Raw genomic sequence first — 23,925 nt, 5'->3', positions numbered from 1 at the left:
CTTCCTGCTGCCCTCACAGCGAGAGGCACGGGAAAAGAGAAATAAATTTGTAATGAAAAGCCTTGTGTGTGGAGGTTGATAAATAATTGAACTGTGAGGAAGGGCCCAGTGGCAAACAGGATGGAGGAAATGGGTGTATTTGTGTGTGTTTCTGACAGTGTCACTGTGTGCTGGCGTCTGTGGTTGTGTGTCATTAATATGTGTGCTCTGGTCCTGTCTTCATTCCCACTTCCAAGAGCTGAGCTTGTTGGAGCCAGTTGTGGTTGTTAACTGTCTTCTGGTCTCAATAGAAGCAGTTAAAGGAATCGACTGAAACTTTGGCTCACTGAGCTCTTGACTGCCATCTGTCTGTGAGAAGAAGTAACTGAGTATGTTCTCTACTTGAACATCTCATCATTTCCTACAGACTTCAGGTGATCTCCCCAGGTTGTTAAGTCTTGTTGTGTGTAACTGCTGCCTGACCTTCTATCCTGTCTCAGCGGGATCATGATGTGTAAATAGAGAGCAGGTTGATCAGGTTGAACTGGGTGTCACAGTCATGTGTTGTGATGGCTTCATCCTAAAAAAAAAGTGAACAAGCTGGTCCTATATCTTGTCAGTTTAACTTATGCACACATATTAATGTTAAGTTAAATTAATCTGAGGAACAGTTTGATTTGAGCCTCTATGATAAAATGAAAAGGAGTACTACACAATGGTTAAACAATTTGCACGTAATGCCGTCTCAACTTCATAGTGGAGTTCATAGTCTGTTATACCCTTCACACTGTCACTTTAAAATCACTGTCACTTTTTTTGCCTTCTCTGCACTGCTCTGCATAACTCAGTTGCCCTGAATTACATTATCCACTACTGTGAATAGCTCACACTGTTGTTGCTACTGTATGGTCCTTGCTCTCAATTTTGTTTCCTTGCTTTGTCCGAAACTATGTGTAATTTTATTTTATTTTCTTCCAATGCATGCTGCTACCTTTGTACTTTCCCTGTACGTCTGCAATACCTGGAGGATTATCTTATCTTATCTTATCTTATCTTATCTTATCTTATCTTATCTTATCTTATCTTATCTTATCTTATCTTATCTTTTCTTTTCTTATCTTATCTTATCTTATCATCCCTTAACTTCATGGTGACTAAAGCTGTAAGTTAAATAACTTTGTTAATGACGTGTTAAGAATCCCCCCCCCCATCTGATTACTATTTTAAAAGTATCTAAGTTAGTAAGTTAAATTACAAGTTACTTGTGTCGTCGCCCCCCCCCCCCCCCCCCCCAAAAAAAAAAAAAAAAGTAAAAACCTAGAGAAAAATACAATGAGTCTACATTCTCTGTTATAAAGAGACACAAAGAGATTATTGGTAGATGGGAAATATGTACTTCATTATTAAAAACAATACAAATAATTAAAAATGAATGATATTGGAGTATGGGCTCACATAATCCCCAGTGTCCTGGTTGGAGGGTTCAGCTCATGGAACAGAGGAAGTTACAGTGAAAGACAGGACTCAACTGTCCCCTAGGTAAAAGTTAATCAAGCATTTATGGTCATATGTAATGTAATGCTGAAAATAGGACCTGACGTTTATGTAATCACATCACTCCCGGAAATGCAAGAAAGCAAATATACTTTTTTTTTTTTTTTTTTTTTTTTTAAATGAAGGAACCTGGAAAAAAAGAATAGAAACATACAGTGAAGTGAAAAAATAACTTAAATTTGATTACTGGTTTGGAAAAAGTAACGCATTAGATTACTCCCTACTGAAAAATGTGTTCAGTAGGTATGCAGATTCAAAGCAAAGTGTTAATCCTGGGTTTACAGCATGAGCACATCCAGTCATGACAGCAGTCCCTTTACTCTTCTCCCTAAGACATCATCGTTTCCTCCAGCCTCTGAACCTCATAAACTCTCCAAATAAATAGAAGAGGTGTCATGAAAAGTTACACTTTGATTAGATAATCTTTGAACCATTCTTAATGGGATTTAGTAATTAATGTTGTTTTGTTGTAAAGTGCCTGGAGTAACAGACTGGGTTTATTGAGTTTACTTTCATCATGATCTTAAGCTGCACCTTTTTCTCCATGACCAATTATGAAGTTCAAGCAACATTTAGACTGTCACCATAGAAGCTTCACTCTGAAAATCACAGAGAAACAGAAATACACACCCCCACTGACACAAAAATAACTTACACTGATCTATGACTCATTCACACACTACAGGAAAGTATCAGCACACACTTACTGTACAGATATGCCAAATACTAAACAATCAGTGGGTCAGTTTAATATTTTGGACTCTTAATTTGTCTTTGATATGTGACTGGAGGCTTTCAGTTCATTCTGAGTTGTAAGTATTCACCAGGTAAAAAGCACAATCATATTTTGATGTTCAGTATTGTGTCTTTCTGCTCCTCTCTTCAGTCAATGCTCTCAGTAACCTTTGTTAGTGGTTTATTACCTGTCCCACTGGTCCACATTCTCCCCATTAATCTGCAGCTTTCAAGGATTTTCAGACAGGACTTCTAATCCCTCCTCGGCACCACATTATGGCGGTCTCACCTCATCAGGATGAGTGGTCAAGGACACACAGGAGAGGACATCTTGGAGAGGAGCATATGCTTTGTGGATTAGTATGCTAGTCAGAGCAAATAGCTGAGCACTTCTCACACACACACACACACACACACGTGTTGATGAAAATTCAGTGGTGAGATTATCACCATGTTTAAATTGAAACATCACTGATAATGACTCAGTAATTACATGATATAATGTATGATGATGGAAATCCTCTGATTTATGGCCCTGTTGTCCTCAAACCCTCATTTCACTGTTTGAGAAACAGACGTTTCCTGTAGGAGTGTGTGAGGCGTGGGCTGAATGATGCTACCATACAGACCACAACACGTGATAAGAGGGAGAGTTATGGCCACCAGTTACCAGCCTGGGCAGATAAATTTATGGCTGACATGTAATGACAGCACACTGAGCCTAACCCACAGTAAATCCAAGATATGGACTTCCTCTGTCCTTGAGAACTGTGTCCAGAATCTTCATTTTTTTTCGTAATCTGAAACTGCAGAGTTCAGTAACAGGGCAGTGAAGCACTAAACGCTCTGTCTTTGCTGGATTGTGGACTACAGTTTGTTTGTACTGTTGTAAGATTAATCCACAACTTTAACTTATCAATAAATGTTGAAAGTGTGGAATAGTCAGCTGCTCTAAAAATAGTACAAAGCTACGTTAACCCTCGTTGACTTCACTATTTAAAGGAAAAATCTGCAGGATTTCCTCAAATAAAAAAAGAAAATGAAAAAAATAAATAAAACGTCAACTTTTACAGGAATAATCCTGTTTGATCGTCTTTTCTGAGCCTCTATACATGTGTGTCAGTGTCTGCGTCTGCCTCAAACCCTCTTCTCTGTCTGAATGTTAATGTTTTGTTTGTGTCAGGACGTTTCTGGGCAGCGTAAATGTGGTTACATCAGCCAATCACAGCGCCCAGGGCACAAGGGACTCTGCATGTTGATTAGCAAGTGGAAGAAGTTGGCCAGAGTGGCTACGATAGTGGATGAAACACGGAGAAGAGGAAAAACACAACAAATGTGAAACGAAATGCCAAACAGATTAAGCTTTATTCTAAACGAGGGTGAAGCTTGGCTCAACTTTACTCGCTTCCAGACACGTGGAGAGCAGCACGAGACAAAAAGCAATGTGCACAAATGAGATGCTGCAGGTGGTTGCTGGTAGGGATGGGTACCAAGCAAGGTACTTTTTTAGGTACCCACTGAATCCTGTCTGTAGTACCAAGTACTGATTCATGTAAAACCAAACGGTACCAAGTATCGATACCTTAAGGCATGCATCCTTATGACTATTAGGAAGTGGAAGAGTAGGTGATTTTTTCATGCTGGACATGAACACAGCATTACAAGTTTATACACTGAGAAAATTTTGAAAAATTTTGAAAAGTTTATTATCAAAAAATCATATTTTTAACCACATTAACACACAAAAGGAATAAAAATTGGTACCATTGAGTACTGATACCAAATGCAAGGTACCGGGCCTCAGTACCAAATTGTTATAAATGTGAACGGTACCCATCCCTAGTTGCTGAGCTAGTGAGTGTTCATGTTGTCACTGTCGGAGGATGTGGGTGTGTGCTGCCGCTGGCACTGATTCAAGGAGGAGCAGCCCAGTTTGAATGTTGTGTTTACTAACAAGTAACAAAAAATCCTGCAGACCCTACCTTTAAGTTCTGCTATCAATAATATTGATTTCTCAGGTTCCATATTTGCACTTTTATTGATAATCCGGTCATCTCTAACTTCAAGCCGGCACCATACAAAGGTAACCGCTTCTGTACATGGGTTAAGAGCTGAAACCGCGTATCCAACAACTTTGATTGCTTTTTTCAAGGGTTAGCCTAACCAGTCAGAAAATTTGAGAAAACTTCAGTGGTTTCAGATTTCATAAAACATTTAACTCTGCTTTGCTGCTCCTGTCAATCTTCATATGTTATCCATAATGCTAATAATGTAAAAACCAATTTCTCCTCTCCAGGTTTTTTATGTTCTACAGCTGAAGTGCAGGTAGATTAGAGACATCTGCTCAGTGCTGTGATCGACTAATCCATGTTTGAAGATTTAGCTGATTGATTTTTTTTTGTTTTCTGAATTAAATGAAAAACAATGGCTGCCAGGAAAATAAGAATTAAATAACATCAACAGTGCTACATGACTTTACGGAAAATAAAATCAGTCTGACTTAGAGAAATGTTTAATAAGCTGGTAGTAAAACAAATTAACACCATACATCTGTGCAGTAAATAACACCCCAAATGAACAGAGAGAACACTCTGATGATAAAATTAATAAAAATAATCTGTTGCTGGAAAGCATCCGCTCAGAATATATTTGTTCACTAGAATATCCAGTCTGAAAATGGGATGTGTGCAGACGTCCAGCAGCGTTGTCTTCTCTGAATCTAAAACGCTTTGAAGTGTCTAAGCAGAGTAGGTCCCTGGGGTTTTGGTGTTTTCAGTACTTCGCTTCCACCCTTCAGATCGGTTCAGCTGTGCTCAGACAGACTGCGAGGCACAAGTGCTGTAGGTCTGTCCTGATACTGACCCATGACTTAACTGGCTGTCACAGGGAGGGGACGGCTTGCCAGCGAGCAGCTGTGTCCTCAGTGCCACAGAGCGGCCTGTGGCCCTCAGTCCGAGTGTCTCTCCATGTCACAAAGACATAATAGTGTCAGTGTTGCTGGTGCTAAAGAGCCCATCGGTTGATGTTGAAGATTTTGACAGAGTGGTCGTCGCCGGCGCTGGCAAGCTGGACCCAGGAGCTCTCCTCCTCAGTTTCACTCTCTCCCTCAGTCTGTCCGTCCTTCCTGTTATTCTGTCGACCCATTAAGCCAGCGCGGGGCCTCCAGCGCAGCCTCTTCACTGCCAGAGAGTGGCTTTGTCTGAGAATGAATGTCATGAAGGCAAAAAGCAGGAATCCAATACGGCTGGCTGAACAAATGTCACAATACATACAGATACCTACCTACTACACACAAATATACAAAAAGACTCAATGTGATCGCCCAAAAATGACACACACACACACACACACACACACACACACACACACACACACACACAGCAGGTGGGTGGAAATAATGGTAAAGCAAAGAGTAGGAAAAAATAACTGATATTTGTAGGTTTTAACTGAAAAATGCGAAAAGCAGAGGCCCTCTTATCATAACACTATTTTTAAATCACTTCCTGAGGTCTGCAGACAATGACTCACACTCCCAAGTACAATACAACACTCACAGAAAAAGACTAAAAAAGACACGACTACCTGCTGATGCCGTCTCCTTTCTGAGAAACAGCCTCATGAATCAAACAGTCTGCTTATTTGATCTGCGTCAAACAGAAAGCTCCAGCATCTCACCTGCTGTCAAACTGAGGTCATGCTAACGTAACTGTGACTAGCTGTTATCTGCTGCCTGTGGCCACAGGAGGCTTATTCAAGAAGCATTTGAATGAACTGAGAGTGTGTGTGTGAGTTTTAAAGGATACGCAAGGTCTGTTTCTCCACATCTGCTCCAGTCCTGTCCTCCGGCGGGCTCCTGACCGGGGCTCCATCTGTACAACAAGATCCTGCCTTTCTCTAAGCCCACTGCAAGCAGGTAGCTGTAAAAGACATCAGAACACACACACACACACACACACACACACACACACACACACACACACACACACGCACACACACACGCACACACACACACACACACACAAAGCAAAAAAAGGTGACCACTTTTTTCTGATGCCCATATATTAAGGAAACAGTGAAGAAAAACATAAAAATTTTACCAAGTGTTCAGACTCTGACTCGATGCTTCCTCCAAAGCATTTGAACTTTTTTCATTCTTAAAGGTAAAGTCTGCAGGCTTTTCCTTATTAAAATAAAAGGTCCTTTTTTACAGGAATAACCCTTCTCAATCATGTGTGTCAGTGTCTGTCTGCCACAACCCCCTCCTCAGCCTGTGTGTTGATGTTTTGGTTGTATCAAGACTTTTCTAGGCAGAAAGTAAGTGTGCCAATCACAGAGTGCCCAGTGTGCAAGTGACTTTGCGTGATGATGGTCACTGGTGGAAGAAGTTGGTCAGAGAAGCTATGATAGCGAAGTTACACAGAGAAGCACGATACTTCAGGTCGTTGCTGAGCTAGTGAGTGTTTTCACACAGTCACAGTTGGAGTCAGTGTGTGTCGAGGAGGAGCCCAGTATGTATGATGTGTTCACCAACAACTAACGAAAATTCCTGCAGATCGGACCTCTAACGACACCCTCATGATTAGTCCAATTAGTAACTTTTCTTGAAATTGGTGTAAGGTGTAATTTTACTTTGTTAAAACACATAAATATCCCTTGTATTTTGAGAAAAAGTGTCATGGAAATGCAGCAGCTGTCTCCTCATGCTCTTGGGATGACAGAAGTAGCTGGTAAATGTAAGCCTGCGTCTGTATTTAAACATCTACTTTCAGCATTGTCTTAAAGGTCCCATATTATGCAAAAATCGCTTTAAGTCTTTTAGCAAAATTTGTGGGTCTTTGGCTTTCCTCCCAACCCACAAAATGTGATATTTAATGACAAAACCTGTACTTAGTAGAGCTTGTGGTTGTAAAATCCTGACCTAAAATGAGCTGTTTGGAATTTCCAGGGTTTACCGACGTCAGCGATTCCCTTTTTTGACCAATCAGGAGGAGAGGAGTGTGGCTGTTGTTGGCTTTAAGCAGCCACATAGATCCATGCACAAGCTTCCGATCTCAGAAGAAGACAAGTCTAAGTGGCTAGAGTTCATTTATCAAGGAAATGTGCCAGCTACACTCAGTAAAACTGTGCATGTGTGTGCTAGTCACTTCACTGCTTTTCCAACTTTGGACAGTACAACAGAGGGCTAGAGAATAGACTGGTCCTGAATCCAGGTGCATTACTAAACATCCGCCAACAAACCTGGGACCCTGGAAATGTGAGTATTTTAAATGCTGTGTGCTGTGGAGCAGATGTAAGAGCTTTTCCTCAGTGTCCCCCTGTCTCTGTGTTAGTTTCAGGATGCTAACTTTAGCTGCGGTTAGCCTGTTGTTTGAGCCTGTTATGTTACGGTAAACGAGCTTTGCTGTTTTCTAAACATTGTGCACTCAGAGCACATGGCGCCACTCTCAGTGACGCTGAAGAGCGGGGTGGTATCAGCGGTGGCTCATTTACATATGAAGACCACGCCCACTAAATCAGACCATTCTGAACAGAGGGGCTATGAGAGCCTGGAAACAATGCTACCAGTGCTTGATTTTTTGGCTTTTTGGACCAAAACATGTTACTACCATTTCATGAAGACATCAATGATCCATATTAAACTGCAGAAAAGGAGCAGAATATGGGACCTTCAAAAACTGGTTCATCTTGGTCATTACCATATGAAATGATCTTTCCAGTGACCATGAGGGACACTGATGCTAAGTGAAAGGATAATTTTAACAGCTCAGCTACTAAGCAATAATTTGAGGAGTATTAAAGCTGTTATATGTGCACAGAGTGTAGATGGATCCAGTGGAAATTTAAGGATCACACAGTAGGCAAAGGAGATCACAAAACAAAAAGTAAGTAAAAGGTTTGTGTGTACCTGTTATCAGCGCAGAGGAATGGACAGAAAGCCACAGCTGTAGCAGAATCACCCACATCCAGGACAGACGACCGTGGTTTAATCTCAGGAGGAGGCGTAGAGTCTTGAGGGTCATCCAGTCTGCACGGACCCCACACAATCACCTACAAATGGAAACACAAGGGAAGCAGAGATTAATTACATTTCTGTTTACTATTCATCTTAAATGTGTCAAAAATCTAAGTTACCTTCTTGTCTCGACTGGATGTCACAAAGTATTTACTGTCGGGGCTCCAGTCACATGACCAGATGATTCTGGTGTGAATAGCCGTGTCCTTGCCTGTGTGTGTGTGCAGTGAGAACTGTGGTTCTGCAAGAAAACGTCAAACACAACATGCACAGAGATTATTTAAAGAAAAAAATCAAACTCGGCATGCTGTTGGCATCCTGATCAGTAAAAATATTGTGTTGAATCAGATTTAAAGACCGTGCAGACCCTCTTTTTGATGTCCGATAAGCCGCAAATCAAACTTCACGCCATGATTATTGTTGTACGACAGCAACATGTCTCGTTTCACATACCACAGTTCATTTGCAACAATAAAGATGCTCCTGAGTGACAAGTAAACATCCAAACAAGACAGCAGGCCTCGCCCCAGCCCTTCATCCCTCTCAGTTTTTACTTTATAGTTTTTACTTTATTATCTGCTGCTGCTTATTTCCTTGGCCTAAGTCATTTCAGAGCCCAGATTGGTTTTCCCCAGAGAGCTTGTTTGTATGCTGCTGGCAGCCGCCTGTTTGCACGTCACACACAATCACACACACACACACACACACACACACACACACACACACACACACACACACACACACACACACACACACACACACACAAACACACACACACACACACACACACACACACACACACACACACACACACACACACGAATAACTGAACAGGCATGTACACACAGCCATAAAACCACAGTGTAGCCACTAAAGTCTGAGTTAACCACCATGTCGTGTCTGTGTGCTCACAACACAGCATCCATCTACAAACTGCCAACCCACACACACTTTTGATGGGACACAAAATTTATTTCACTAGTCTCTGTTAAAACTCTCATCAGGAGAGTTTTGGACCAAACAGAAATGAAAACCAGAGAGGGAGCAGACAGAGAAAAGAGGAGATCCAACAGGTGAAACAGACATCAGGATAATACTCAGAGAGGAGGGATGAAAACAAATGAGGGAGATGATAGTGTCCTCTTAATGAAGCTGTCTGGGTTTTTGACCCACCAAGGGGAGTGGAGGAGGAAGAGGAGGAAGATAAAGAGGAGGAGGAGGAGGAGAGGACAGAACAGGCAGGACAGACAGAAGAGGCGAAGATGGAGAGAGTGAGTTTGTTTGATCAGCTTCGACTTCATTTAACCTTCTCTGGTCTGGCCTGGTGTGTGTGTGTGTGTGTGTTCCTCACAATCACCTTGAGTGATTCAGCAGCCAACCGGAACAGACGGGACCCCCTCTACTCTTCCCTCTCTCTCTCTCTCTCTCTCTCTCTCTCTCTCTCTCTCTCTCTCTCTCTCACACACACACACACACACACACACACACACACACACACACACACACACACACACACACACACACACACACACACACACACACACACACACAGAGCAGAGTAGGGCTGGTTAGCCTCTGTCAGAGTCATTTAAGGCCACTACAGCTGCCAAAAGAGCCACGAGATGCGTAACCAGGTGCAGGGCAGAGATAATCCTCTGGGCTTATATGTCGTGTTCTGCTCACCTCGGATGCAGGATCAGGTTATTTGTTCAAGTCAAGGTGCTGAGATTCTCTTATATAAACAAACTCTGCAGGAGCACGCTCTTGTTTACAACAACAGAGGCCCCGCAGGAGGCGAGCACAGAGTGAGGATGCACAGAGCCTCCTCTTTATTTTTTCCCCAAATCAGACCAACACTGATCTGACAGCAGGGCTTTCTTTTTTTATTAATCCAGCAGCTGATCTAGAACCATATCTAATCAAACTTCTCAAAAATAACCCTGACAAATACCCTGAGGTGTGGATCAAGGAGAGAAAGGGAAGGTTAGAGAAATAACTAAGCAACTTATTCCAGCTCACAAGGTGCTTTTCAAAACAGGAACCTTTGATACAACTTTTCTGGTTCCGATACCCATCTGATGCCAGTGTTAAAGGCAGGGTTGGAAGTCCTGAAAAGCATCAGGGTTGCCATCCTGATGCGTTCACAGACACACAAACACGTGAGCCCACACACAGAGACGAGCACACTCTGTATAGTGAACAGAGTCACAAAAATAATGCCACAACCACCAAAGGAAAGGCAGAAGAAATTTAAAGGCGATTTTTAAAGCACTCCCAGGGCTTCCTCTGTGAAGACTGCATTATTCTGGGAAGCACTAGTATCAAATTGCTATGTCTTGATTTTAGTAAGGTCAGTAAGTCATGGCCATAGATGCAATGGTACTAATAGTTGGCATAATAATATCTTTCAGTGTTCCGGTTTTCGGCCTTGGTTCGGCCTTTTCACTAAAAATCGAGACAGGATGGATCTCTGCCATGGTTTTTCAAATGCCAAACAGCACAAGCTGAATCTCCTTCAGGCTAACAGTGCTGGCCTGCCTCTCCCATGGTGTCATCTTTGCTGTTTGGCCTTCATCTTTCCTTACTGCCACCTACTGGACCAGCGATGTGGTGCAATTAGTTTGATTGCATCTCTGGCCTATTGTTCAGAATCTTCACAAGCCTTTAAGGTTAAGTGGAAATGTGACTTCAGTGTAGATGACTTATTAAATTGTAAAAACAAAATATATTTACATATGAAAAGGTCAAGATAACATGATAGATTAAAATAACAACTTTGTCCAGGTAGCACCAAACTTAACACAAACCAAAGCTTCCTCACAGAAGCTTCAATAGTGATGGTAAACTTGGAAAAATCAACATTTATCTCATCAAAGTAGGGTTGCTGAGTGTGATAATATGAAAGGAAAACTAGAAAACAGAATGAAAGAGTTAAACCTGAGTAGGGGAGACCGTCTACTGCTGGAATAAGATGTTCAGCAGAGTAATTAGAGAATAAGTGGAGTTTTACCACAGTGTCAGGTGCAAACAATGAAGAAGAAAATCTACTACAAACAGACAGTTTTTTGCTCTATCTCCATTGTTTGCTGCATGAACAAAGAAATAGCAGTGGTGTAACGTCTTTAATGAAATTTAAAAGAACAGCCTGATGCGAGCAGCCACCAAGTGTGTACTGAGCTAACTTCAGGACTCAGGAGCAGAGAGGATTTGTCACTGACTTCATTTCTTCCAACATGTGGGTGCTGACCTTCCACAAATAAACCTGTTCCTTAATGCCATCAACACCCAGTGCAGTCAGCAAAGGTCAAAAGTCAAGACAAATAGAAGAAATGAGAGCAACAAAGAGGGCCTCCTAAACGGATCTGCTGTTTGTGTTGAAAGTGTGTCCAAACTAAAGGCAGAACATATGTAATCAAAGTTTTGCTGTCACAGATACTGAAGAAAAGTATCAGTAGTTTGTTTCTTTTTAAAGTAAATTCTACTTAAACTGAAAACAAGACCAACATAAAAATGCTTAAATTTTAATCACACAAATCAGAATAATATTATTTCCTTTATTTGATTTCTTGAATTGGATTCAGTCTGAGCTTTGCTTGGCTGTTCCCAGTGTTAATTAGGGGAGTCCTTCCCATCAGGCCAGCTTGACTTGGAACAAATCTGTTCGGTAGATCTGTCTTATTAAAATTAATCTGAATTGAGGGATCTGGTACCATCTGCCAGTGATGCTGAAATAGCATCTCTTTGTCTTGAAATTCATTCAAACCTATTTTTAATTAAGCTTATTTATTTGTGAAGCACGATGAAGGACTGTGATCTCATCCTGTGTTGGACAGCAGAGTCCTAACAGCTTACAAACACAATCCTCGAAGACAGATTCCCTTTATTTGTGACAACTTTTAAAACTCACCTGGACATTCAGGTGTGGGCAGGCCCCGTCTCCATAAAGACCATGTACGATCTCGGGAAACAGCCAATAAGAGTTGCGCATCAGGTGAGAAGGCCATCTGTGTGACGGTGAGAGTATGGCAGGATAGCGACTGCAGCTGGCGCCATGTTACTGTGCTCCACAGCAGGATCGCTGCATGCTCCACTTTGGACGCCTGGAAGACAGTCCAGGTGAGTTCATGTGTAGATAGCAAAAATATACCACCCTTTTTTTTTAAAAAAAACACTGCTTTTCTTACTGTTTCACATACTGTCTTCCCATCTCTCCAATGGTCTGTAAAGCACTTTGAAACTCCCCAATATGAAAATGCTACTAAACAGGTACGCTTGATTGCTTGTTTATATTCAGGTGGGCTAAGTGATGAGGATTGCTTTGGTATGGAATAAAGGGGAACATGACTCGGACAAACATCAAGATGAAAATAATGAATGGTGTACCAAAAGAAAAAATGCAAATACACAAACTGATTGTTGTTCAAGCACTTTTGAAAGCCAAAGCAGAGGTGGGCTTTGAGCTGTGCTTTAAATAAGGTGGCTGACCTGACGAGGAGTGTTAATTTGTTCCACAAACTGAGAACAAACTTGAGAAAACCTCAAAAACAAGTGGGAAAATTTTAAATTCAATTCTAAAACCCCAGTGATCCAGAGGAGGGAGACAAGAGTGAGAAAGCAGCTTTCCACCATAGAGTGACCTGTTTATGTGTTTATCTTCTGTTGGCGTATAGTATAGTATAGTTGTGTGTCTCTACATGTAAGTCCTGTGATAGGCTGACCATATGTTCAGGTTGTACTCTGCCTCTCACCAAATGACAGCTGGGATGCAGCCCCGAACAGGATTAGCGGCAAAGATAATGTATGGGCATGGGTCAAACTGTATAAGACTGTGAGGAGTTTCTAAGTGATCATGTAAAAGTCTCCCTTCTAGATAAATGCATGATCGTAATCCACACTTCAAAATGAGATTATCAGCACCAATTTTGCAGGTTAGAGGTTATTTCAAAATGCTACTTCTTAGCTTCTTGATTGGGTCAAGCAGGACCAGACTGATTTACGGCAGGTCTAAGTTTCTATGACAACACCACATCAGCCGACAAAGTTTAGTAGCGAGAAGAGAGATCTGTGTTTCTCTGATAAAAACGATTTCTGTGATTCATTTTACAGCGATGGTGGACATTGGAGCCAAACTGTCAGACAGAAATAGGACAGAAGAGCTGAAGAAAGCTAAACGGGAGAGTGATAGCGCACAAGCTTAAGGCTAACACGGGAGCTAAACTGTTTGTGATAATGTCCATTCCAACCCACAGTCAGCAATTATTCTGCAGTGGTCTGTTCAAACTTGAGAGTCTATCAATAAAATGAAAAGTGAAGTTACATTAGCTCTGCTTGGTAGATGACTGGCATGACTTAGCTAACCAGGATTCACTAGCATTACACATTATGGACATGTCTCGGAGCACCAGGATGCCAGCTGCACTAAATATAGATGGCTACAAAACTAAATACAAACTGACAGTGTTTACTTGTTGCCATATTAGTCTACAGATACATCGGAGCACCCGAGTGCCGATAGCGCTACATATAGCTGGCTACTACATTAGCTCGATGTCACGTTTCAAACCAGAGCACTACATAAATACCTTACTTTAGTGCATTTTATCTTGTAAATAGTTGTCTTAAACAAATAAAAAAATTTTATGAGCCAATCTTTCAATTCCAAAACAAACACACACCTTGATAAAAGTAATTTACGACAGTGTGCATGAGACTCCGGGCCAGAATTAAAACAGATCCTTCTTGTAGCATCTTTAAAGTTAAAACAAATGTCAAAAAAATATCTCTTTTACACAGTTTTTGTCACTGAACCTTTTTTTGTCATCACGCTGATTGATGTGCATTCGTTCGTTTTTTTTAAGTTTACTTTTAGTTACGCACCTCGGGTCAACAAAGAAAGCTGTTATCCCTTACACTGTGCTAACCACAAGGCTTTTTGTTGTTTAGTTATCATTGCCAGTGCAAGACATCAGTCCCCGATGGGGGTGTTTTCGTTTTACTTTTGTACAAATGGAGAAAGAAGGGATGTGTACGCCTTTGCTAAGAGTGTGAGGAGAACAGACAAACATTTGGTCTCCGTCTTCCACACTTTCTCACTCACCTTACACGCAGATGCCACCACGGTCCTGGAGCTGTCTGAAGCCAGACAGAACATCTCAAAGCCATGGCCGTACCTAGAGGAGAACGATTGTTCAGAGATGAGTCATGACAAGATTCAAGATAACAGCCGTGCTGATTACGTGGAAGGGCAAACAACTGTTAAAAGACAGACAGGCAAAGGGAGAAGGGCAGCGACAGAGACAGTATCTCTACACTGAGGGTAAATTAACTATTCTGTTATTCCTAAGTATCACCCTGACAGGCTTCCAGGTAAAATAAGCAGACAGTGTGAAATTAAAATGCTGATCTGTGATGACTGGTTCATCTCCCACTGACAGAGATAAACAATGATGACGCTCCCACTAATCACTCACAGCTTAATTACTTTTAGCTCGCCAAATATCACCCGGTTTGTCCAAAGTGGGTTGGGAAGGAGAAATTACAGCCTTGCACCTGATGGAGTAAAACTCTCCAACCAGGAAGCTTTGAAAAGCTGCAGCCATTTGGCCACGACAGTCAGAGTATTATTTATGCCACAAAAATAATTTGGCCACTTACTCATTTTAATGTTTCTATTATGCACTAAATGATTCAAAGGGGGAGTGAAGCCAAATGGAGGTAGAAAAATGCTTTTCAAACACACACACACACACACACACACACACACACACACACACACACACACACACACACACACACACACACACACACACACACACACACACACACACACACACACACACACACACACACACACACACACAAACACAATGCACAGTTCCCGACCAACGACCACGCAATAAGTCATGTTTATGACCGATTGACAGGTAAATGGATTTAACATTGGCCACAAATAGAGGCCATATATTCATTCTGCAGAGGAGGCTCATGGGAGAGTGGGAAGCTGGATCCTGATTGGCTGATAAATATATGAAGAGAGCTTTTACAGTCCATATAATATAAAGCCCTCAAGCAAAACAAAACAAACACAACTCTGTCTGAAAATGCTGTTTTATTTGGTGAAACACAGAAAACATGACGTCTTTATGGAGACAGGAAGTGTGTGAAAAATTTATTGTACCAGCAAGAAACTGAGGAGAGGGGAGAGCAGGGAAACATTTCGATACTCACAGTTTCTGGACCTCAGGCCAGAGTGTGTTCTGGAGAAGATGATCCTCTGGTGGGGGCTCTAAACACACACACACACACAAAACACACACAGTTATAACATCAAAAACGTGGTTACTGTTTTGATGACTGTCATTTTCAGGACCCCAAACTAAATTTGTCTGAAAAATAAGAAAAATATTAAGACGAGTGAAGACCTGTCTTAAAATAGGGTTGGATATTGAAAAACGGTTCCTGTTTGAATCTTTAAGAAATGTTTTAATCCATCAACATCATTACCCTTGATGTTTAACGACTCCCTGATTGATTCTTTACACTATGCCAGACCTTACGTGGACTAGTCTGCTGCAGCTATCTTAGCTCAGCAGTTAGATAACAGTTTCCCAAGAAAACTCTGATTCGGGGTTTTTCGGCTTGAACTGAACACACAGAGAAATGTACTTTTCTCTCTCCCACCAGATTCCTATTCAATACATTCAACATGGTATACATCTAGTGATTAAACAAAAATATAGCGCAAGCTTGATGCTAACGTATATGGGAAATTGCATTGATATGTGAGTGGTTAACTTGGGTTTTACAACAGAATTTTAACTTTCATCAAAGAAACACAACACAGTTGCTCTTTGTAAACGATACTGTGAACTCCAAATGTCAAAATAGTAACATGAAGACAGAAGAAAAGTTACGTGCAGACTCATGGCTGGCTTCATAACTACTGTAAGGTTCCAAACAACTCAAACATCTGCTATGACCACTTCAAGACACTAAATGGCACACTTCAGTCCATTACATATAACAAAGCAGTACATCAGCGTGACATGACATACAGTTCTTACCTATTTTTATTTATTTACATCCAGAGATTCAGTGACTAATTTCATATTTATTTTCTTATGAACTCAATTAGATGTTGTTGACACAGAAAATCTGTAAAGCTACTTTTTGTACAGAGAAAATTCACAGGAGGAATTGATAAGGAAATCACTAAAGAATCGGATCAATAAGCAGAATTGATAAGGGCATTGGTATCAATAAAGTCTTGTCAATACCCATCCCTGCTTAAAAACTAAAATACAGCTCTTTCCTGTGTCTTTAAATAACAACAAAGTGGCTGATACTTGTTTTCTTTTTTGAATTATTTTGTACTATTAACCAAAAAATTACAGTCAGAGTAGCCAGTGTGGATGTGTGTGCGTCAGACGTAAAAGTTAACAAAACAAAAGAATTCAGGAGCCTGAAAGAGGTAGAAAATAGTGAACTCCAAGCTACATGGTGGTTAAAACATGACTGATCCAGCCTACAGACAGTACTCCCTCTCATTCAAACACAGCCTCTTTAAGCATTTAGCTTCCACATATTTCTTGCCTTCTTGCCTCCCCCTCCACAAAGCTGTTTTAAAACTACCAAAGCTTTATCTCCCATTCTTCAGGGCTCCTGGCTTTAAGGAGGATCAAATCTCTCTCTTTCCAATCCTCCCTCTCATTCTGCAGACTCTACCAAACCTGCTCTGTCTTGTGTTGTTGAAAAATTCACTTCTTTTGTGTCTGTTTTTGGTCATCTACTTCTTCATTATCTTCTTATTTATTCATCTCACCGCCTGCATGGAAGCCAATCAAACATATGATGATGTATTGTTAACAACAGTCTCTGTACTCTGTGGCTCTCTTCATAGCCTCGGGTCACTGATACTTAAACTTTGCAATCACAGAAGCCTGCTTTCTAATTAGCATTGCAGATTAAGGAGTGGCTTCCATCATGCTGATGACAGCGCTTGTCTCCCTCTAGCCCCGAGGTTTTACAGCAAGATGCTAACGTCTTTACATTTGACTCACATTCATTTCCCATATGCACAATTTCCTCCAATTAGTTGTTCTTCGTTCCTCTCTTTCTTCCCTCTCCATCCTCTGTGTACCTCTGTGGCCTCACTAAACAGTGACTCAGTAATACTTTGTCTTCTTGATCCACCAAACTTGTCCTACTTTTCTTTTTTTCTCTAATCCATCCTGCAAAAAGAAAAAGGCTCAAAGTCTTTGTCCTGTATATTATTTTCTGTCTGCTCACTCCTCTGCTCCCTGACACCTCTTCTTCCACCTCTTCTATCACCCACCATCCTGTCCCGCCGCAACACCATTGGCCTCCAGCAGACCTCAGGCACTGTGGGTGTAGAGCATGTCAGCAGCGGTAATAACTAACTGTCCGTCTGGCAGCATATCATTGTCTCTTGTAAGAACACTCAGCGACAGGTAGACAGGAACTCTTAAATGTGCACCGAGGCTGCTGAGTGGGAAGCAATGAGGAATATGAGTCAGGCTCTCAGACTGGAGAGGGGACATGAATACATTTAGGCTTTAATCTTTTTAAAAGAGAGTCTAAATTGGATGAGGATTTAAATGGCTAACTACTTTTTTTCCGAATTGAGGGTTTATAATTAAAATAAATATCTGAAAGTGCTGTTTTTAAAGGTGAGAAGTACCTGTCATGATGAGAGGATTGAAGTAAGACTCCTGGTATTGATCAGATGCGCTGCTGAACTGCTCCTTTTCTCCGTTGGTTTTTGGGGTGAGGTCACCTGTGAGTAGTACATCAGTACATAATTTGGACCTATCAACATATCACTTCAGAGGACTTCTGGAAAATTAATGATCAGAATGAAATCTTTAATGCTGAATCTCTCAAATGCAGATCCAAGCTTGCATTTTACCTTGAAATACAGCCTTGTTGGATAGACCCAAGGCAGGTGTGCTGGCTCCTTCTGGAAGGTTGGCAGAATCCTGGCAATAAGCAATGAAAAATAATGAACACACATACAAATTGCCTAAAGTCAAGGTAGTCCAGTCAGCACGTTTAAAAGTTAGGAGACGAAGCAACAAAGAAGCTTTTCCACAGACAGGTTTAAATCAAAAAGGTGGTTATTGACGACACTCACACTAGATGTCAGCAGCTTTTCTTTGGAAGTCCCAGAGATGTTAGCAAAGTTCTCCACAAAATTTCGAGGTGCTTGAAACACCCTCAGCACCTTCTCATCCGCACCAGACACGAACTGAAAGCGCCCCACCATAGCCAAACACTGCATGTCATATCCATGGATCTGAGGCCGAGAGATTTCATGCCAGGTTGCCTTCAGGGAGGAGAGAGACGTAGAAGGATATTGTCAAGATGGAGATTTGATCACTGGGATTCCACCCAGCTGCACGTGGCTGCCAAAGGGAGAGTGCCAATGTTTAAATAGATCTCTGATGTCACTGAACTTGTTTTCTTGGCGTTACATCCCATAGTTTGTATCCTGGCCAAATGCAGCACAGAACCTCCCATCCACATATTGCAGAGATTTCCATTTTAAGATGCAAAGTGTTTTTTTTTCACAAGGGTTCAGTCACAGTGACAGGACTCCCTTTGGCAGCAGCACAGGCTGGCGTTACCCCAAACTGACATCTTCCATAATGAGAGGAAGAACGAGATCTTGATTATGTTCCTACCTCATATTTTTGTAATCTTCTAAGAATTAAAGCTACATAAAGTAGATCAAGTAGAAGAAAAAGAGTTTTCAGATACATCAAACCTCACACATTGACTCCTCCAATGAAAACAAACGGTCACTTCTACACAGCTTTTTATTGTTAAGCAATATCCTTATGAAAACCTATCCAGTCTACAGCCTACACATTTTTTTAGCAAAGTACAGCTACTCAGTGAGTTTGATGAAGGAGTCCTGACAGAGCAGAGTCAGGTGTGTGCGTCTGACTGCTTCTGATTTGGAGTAGGTCTGGGAAGCTTTTGTATTGTATTGGACGACTCATTAGCTCTACCTCAGAGTTAGAGAATCTATTTTGTCTTCTATGTGTAGTGTTGTTTGCCTGAGCACAATTACCTTTCTGGCAATTTTACCTCTGTTTTTTTGTCTCCATGAGAAAGTAGTTTGGTTGAAGTTGGGCAGAAATTTACTCCATTCTTTTCTGTTCTCTTCACAGGTGTCTCTAATGACCATAACATATTTGCCAAGGAATTTTTCTTCAGGTCCCCTAAAGGTTTTCTGTCAGTTGCTCAGCATTGTTGGTTTAGTTTTCTCCTAATCTTTGCAAAGCTTGGTGTTCACTTGCCATCTTTCAGCTTATTCTTTTTTGAAACTTTTAGAAACCCACATCTCCTCCTCCTGAGGAATTTCCATTTGTATATTTAACTTTAACTTGTTTGTTTTTCTTTATCTTATCACGAAAGGTTTTTACATCACTGAATAAAATCTTCAACATACTCTCAGCACTCACTGCAGATCATAGCGCCAGTCATCTCCTTGGAGCAAGCGGTAGTCCATCTTAGCTTGGTTTAAAATGTATTGTGGTGGAAATTTTTTCCTGTCTTACGGCTGATATATAACAGCTGCGAGGCTAGTCCAGCAGGTCGCCGGTAATACGCAGCCATCTTATTTTTGCTGGACCAGGAGCTGTGACGCATAAATTCAGCGTAGGGAAGACTGAGCGGGACAGGAAGTCATGACCGTAAACTATCAAAAAAACACCCAGTGACTTTCAAAATAAAACAAACCAGGTCAAATCTATGTATTTAGATTGACTACGACAACAAACTGACATGATGAGCAAAGCCAGACCAGGAGTCAACAGGTTTGAGGTTTTACAGCCCAACATAAATGATGAGAGACTTATCAATGGAGTGGGAAGCGTGAGAGTTTGTGCTCCTCGATCAAGCTATATAAACTATTTCAACCTAAACCGTCTGTCTCCTGATTTTTCTTCTTCAAGTGGTCAAACTTCCTGAAATGTCCTCAACAAATTGGCGTCACGAACAGGATCTCAACACGATGAATGCTAAGTGCAAAATATACATTTACCAGTTTTGAATTCTCTGTGATCTAGTTAACTTGTGTGAAAAAGCAGACTTCTGAGGACCTTTACAAAGTTAAAAATTTGCCTGAACGCAAGGCACAAAATGTGTATTTTCATACATATCATAAGTTCAATATTGCAAATTAAAGTGATATTTGAAACCAATAAATTCCTGTAACACATAAAAAAAGCTATCACCGCTCATCTTATAGATCCTATAGCAGTGAGGCTTTATCATGTTGTCTGTGGACATATTTACCTCTTTTGATTCTTGCTTTTTCCATGGAGTGAACAGTCTGGTGGTTTGGTCTGAGCCCACGCTCAGGATGAACTCACCCTCAGGATCCCAGCTCAGGTCCTGGACTGCATTAAAGTGACCTGAGATCACAACCCCAGGCCTCCACTCTCCCTGGACAGACGGCATTGATGGTCAGTTCAAAACTTCTGAACTCTCCTGACACAAAAAGTTAACCTGGTGTCTGCCTGGTGTCATGGATTTACATCTACATTCAATTCTGAATGAAACTGAAGTGTCGCGGTCTAGAAGTCAGTTTAAATTATCAACACAGTTACCTCTGATCCTTAGATGAGACATCTCATACTGAGGTATGTCAAAAAAAGGAATGGCAGGACTCTTAGTGTGACTACTTGTACTAATCATTCTCATCACGTGGCTGAGCATCAGCAGAATTTAAAAATGAATCTGTTCTAACTACAACAGCATTTAATCTAATTGCAAATTCGCCCAAGATTCCCACACTTCAGGGGAAAAGAGCATATTTCTTGCATAAATTAAGAGACAATGGGTATTGATCAGAATACTAAGATACAAATGTTTGAATGGGAAAGTGTAAGCTGAGGCCATGACTCTTACCTCCTCATCCTGGTCTTTGCACCAGAGATGCAGTGCTCCGTGGAAAGCGTGAGCCACAATCATGGAGCCATCCGGACTCATCTGGCAGCCATAGAAGCCCAGAGTGTTGCCACCAACCTCCCCGACACGCACCTGGTGTGAAAATGAAGATTAAACACATTGTGGGGGCGAACATCGCTGGTGACGACAAACCCGCTTGTTTGCTTTTTGAACACAACAGTCTCTGACATCAGGTGGGTTAAGAACATTTGGTTTTAAGGTCTGAGTCACTGACTGGCTGCAGATCAGCGTGTTAACACTTTGCACCAACTGCTGCATTAGTGCAAAAAAAGGTTTTCGGACACCCTTTAAATGTTACAAAATCTAAAAAATTATCATTAAATATTTGTAGAAAAAAATCTATTTTGTTTGCGGCTGCATTAGACAGACTGACATTAGCTGTATCTTTCCTTTCTGAGAGTCTGTATTTTTAGGCCTGTTTTCTGCATTGGGTTCCTGGTTTTAGCCTTCTTTTGTCTCTGAAAAACTTTCAAATGTGATAGCTTTACATAGATGCGAAGCATGGCAACCAAACTTGTGACCTTTAAGGAAAAACAAGACCTTCATGAGTGGATCACATGTACCAAAATAACTCTATTCTCAAAATTTCTCAGTCCTCTTTCATGGAATCTATTGCTTTCCAAGGATTTGTCTTGTATTTTGGCTGTGATTGTACTATAACATAAAATGCACTTGAAGACCTAAGAGTGATTATTAATGTAATATTTCACAAGTGCATGGGATGTCCGATTTTTTTTTCCACCACTGTGCACACAGTTTTGTTGTTTCATTTATGAAACAAAGCTACTGTTGAGGGTTTAGGTTACAAACACCTGGATTAAAATGTGCCAATTCTTGATGTTATAGGTCACAGTTTTAGAATATGAGAGAAAAAATAATAATGTTTTCAAATCATATCCCTCAAATACCCAATAACTAACAGCTCCCATAGTGGATGATTGAAGCAGGGAAAAAAACCCCAGAAAATTAGGCAAACAAGTCAGATGAGAAATTATGTAAAATGGGACTTATTAAGGCTGAATAAACTATGTTGTGTTTATTCTGACAAAAGACATTTGTCTAATGCAAAATGAAAGCAGCTGCAGAGCAGCATATCAAATAAACAGATAATTATGAAAAATGGCAGCGCTTGAAAACACACAAAGATTCACATAAATTGGATTTGGGTGAAAGACTGTTACTGTTACCCCTGCATCACATTAATGGGTCAGGTCATACAGACAGTGAGGAGTTTAAGCAGGAAGCAGAGAAAGTGTGTGTGTGTGTGTGTGTGTGTGTGTGTGTGTGTGTGTGTGTGTGTGTGTGTGTGTGTGTGTGTGTGGGGGGGGGGGGGGGGGGGGGGGGGGGGGGTTCAATTTGAAATCACCAACAATCACAGTCTCTACAAACTGCTTGAAAAAAATAACTCCTTTAGGATTCTGACCACCTGTCTAATCTCAGACACTTTGCTTTTTGTGTCAGGACAATCATGTGTTGAATTTTGAAGATTCAAATAACTACCTGGGTCAGAAAAGTCCATTCTGACTTAAGTGCAGTGACCAATCACACTGACACGAAAGTTTGTCTATCTCAAGTGTTTTTGAGATCTTTCTAGCTCCCACTGAGTTTCTTCAGGTTTGTTTTTTTCAAACAGGCAGAAGAGGCAGAAAAGTGATCAAAACACCAGCGCAGGAGGCAAAGTGGAGGATCAAATCCAAAAATAAAAAAAATCCCTCCTGGATGCCAAATGTAAAGCTCCTTATTAATTCAAAGAACGTAAACACTGAATTTTGATGTGTTTTCATTCATCATTATTAAACTGGTACTAATTTCCGTAACGAACACAGATTACATGCTAAAACAGAGAAAAAAGAGGCAACATTAATATCTCATCCTGTGGCTTACATAACTGAGACAGTTCAATGCAGAATTATGACACGAGACAGAAATATCTTCGATAACCTCTGTGAAGAAATGAATGAGAATATTTGAAATCCAAATGAGCAGGAGGGCTCGTTTCAGGGACAGAAAGCTGTTCCAACTATGAGCTGTTGATTTTTTCACAATTAACTGGCTGAGAGATAGAAACATTTATAAACATGTGAAGTCATAGATGTCTGATTAAGTTCTGTCAGAAATCTTTAGAGGTATCAACCTGACTCTGTACCCAAATGCTTTACCCTTCAAGTTAAAAACAAAGCAGTAATTCTTCTCTGGTTTGCAAGCTGACCCGACAGGTGTCTCCCTGCCGTGAGAAGTTTCAACATTTATAAGCTTTATCTGACCCTGAGGCCATGCAGGTATACTGCACCCAGAGGGAGGATCTATTCACATTGATAAGAGAAAAACAAACTCCAGAGACTACTACACTCCTCCCTCAGCAGCATCGTCTTCTCCTACCAGATGCACCCTCATAATATCTTCTCCATCTTTAATTAGCTCGTGCTTTAAATGATGTGGACTAAAGGAAATATGAGAAGTGCATAGTGACGTGAATAATTACAATCTGGAAAACGCACGGCTTAGCCTGCTGACTTTTTATGAGGCTAATCTTCAGTAGTAAATGCAGAAGAAACACACAAATAAATGTGCATAAATCAATTACCAGTAAAACAAACACGCCTTAAGGCTACAAAAAGCATATCCGTCCACTGTATATTGCAGTA

At 40.9% G+C, this 23,925-nt stretch overlaps 1 protein-coding gene across 1 annotated transcript in view; it reads right to left on the bottom strand.

Moving 5' to 3' along the window:
* Positions 1 to 4,118: 4,118 nt before the first annotated feature.
* The window catches only part of elp2 (elongator acetyltransferase complex subunit 2), a 36,953-nt gene continuing 17,146 nt past the window's right edge, over positions 4,119 to 23,925 (bottom strand). The window contains exons 11-22 of the mRNA XM_074687160.1: positions 21,221 to 21,352; positions 20,606 to 20,755; positions 18,435 to 18,626; positions 18,210 to 18,279; positions 17,982 to 18,077; positions 15,509 to 15,566; positions 14,379 to 14,451; positions 12,189 to 12,381; positions 8,401 to 8,522; positions 8,174 to 8,316; positions 6,072 to 6,185; positions 4,119 to 5,467 (exon numbers count right to left, since the gene is read on the bottom strand). Of these exons, the coding sequence (XP_074543261.1) occupies positions 5,272 to 5,467; positions 6,072 to 6,185; positions 8,174 to 8,316; positions 8,401 to 8,522; positions 12,189 to 12,381; positions 14,379 to 14,451; positions 15,509 to 15,566; positions 17,982 to 18,077; positions 18,210 to 18,279; positions 18,435 to 18,626; positions 20,606 to 20,755; positions 21,221 to 21,352 (1,539 nt within the window). The 3' untranslated portion in view covers positions 4,119 to 5,271. The remainder of the gene's footprint in view (positions 5,468 to 6,071; positions 6,186 to 8,173; positions 8,317 to 8,400; positions 8,523 to 12,188; positions 12,382 to 14,378; positions 14,452 to 15,508; positions 15,567 to 17,981; positions 18,078 to 18,209; positions 18,280 to 18,434; positions 18,627 to 20,605; positions 20,756 to 21,220; positions 21,353 to 23,925) is intronic.

This window comes from Halichoeres trimaculatus, unplaced genomic scaffold, assembly GCF_033239565.1.
Source record: "Halichoeres trimaculatus isolate MK-OKI-2021-1 unplaced genomic scaffold, fHalTri1.1 fHalTri1_scaffold_14, whole genome shotgun sequence".
Taxonomy (NCBI): domain Eukaryota; kingdom Metazoa; phylum Chordata; class Actinopteri; order Labriformes; family Labridae; genus Halichoeres; species Halichoeres trimaculatus.
The sequence above is the reverse complement of the archived record's forward strand: the minus strand, read 5'-3'. Positions and strand labels throughout refer to the sequence as shown.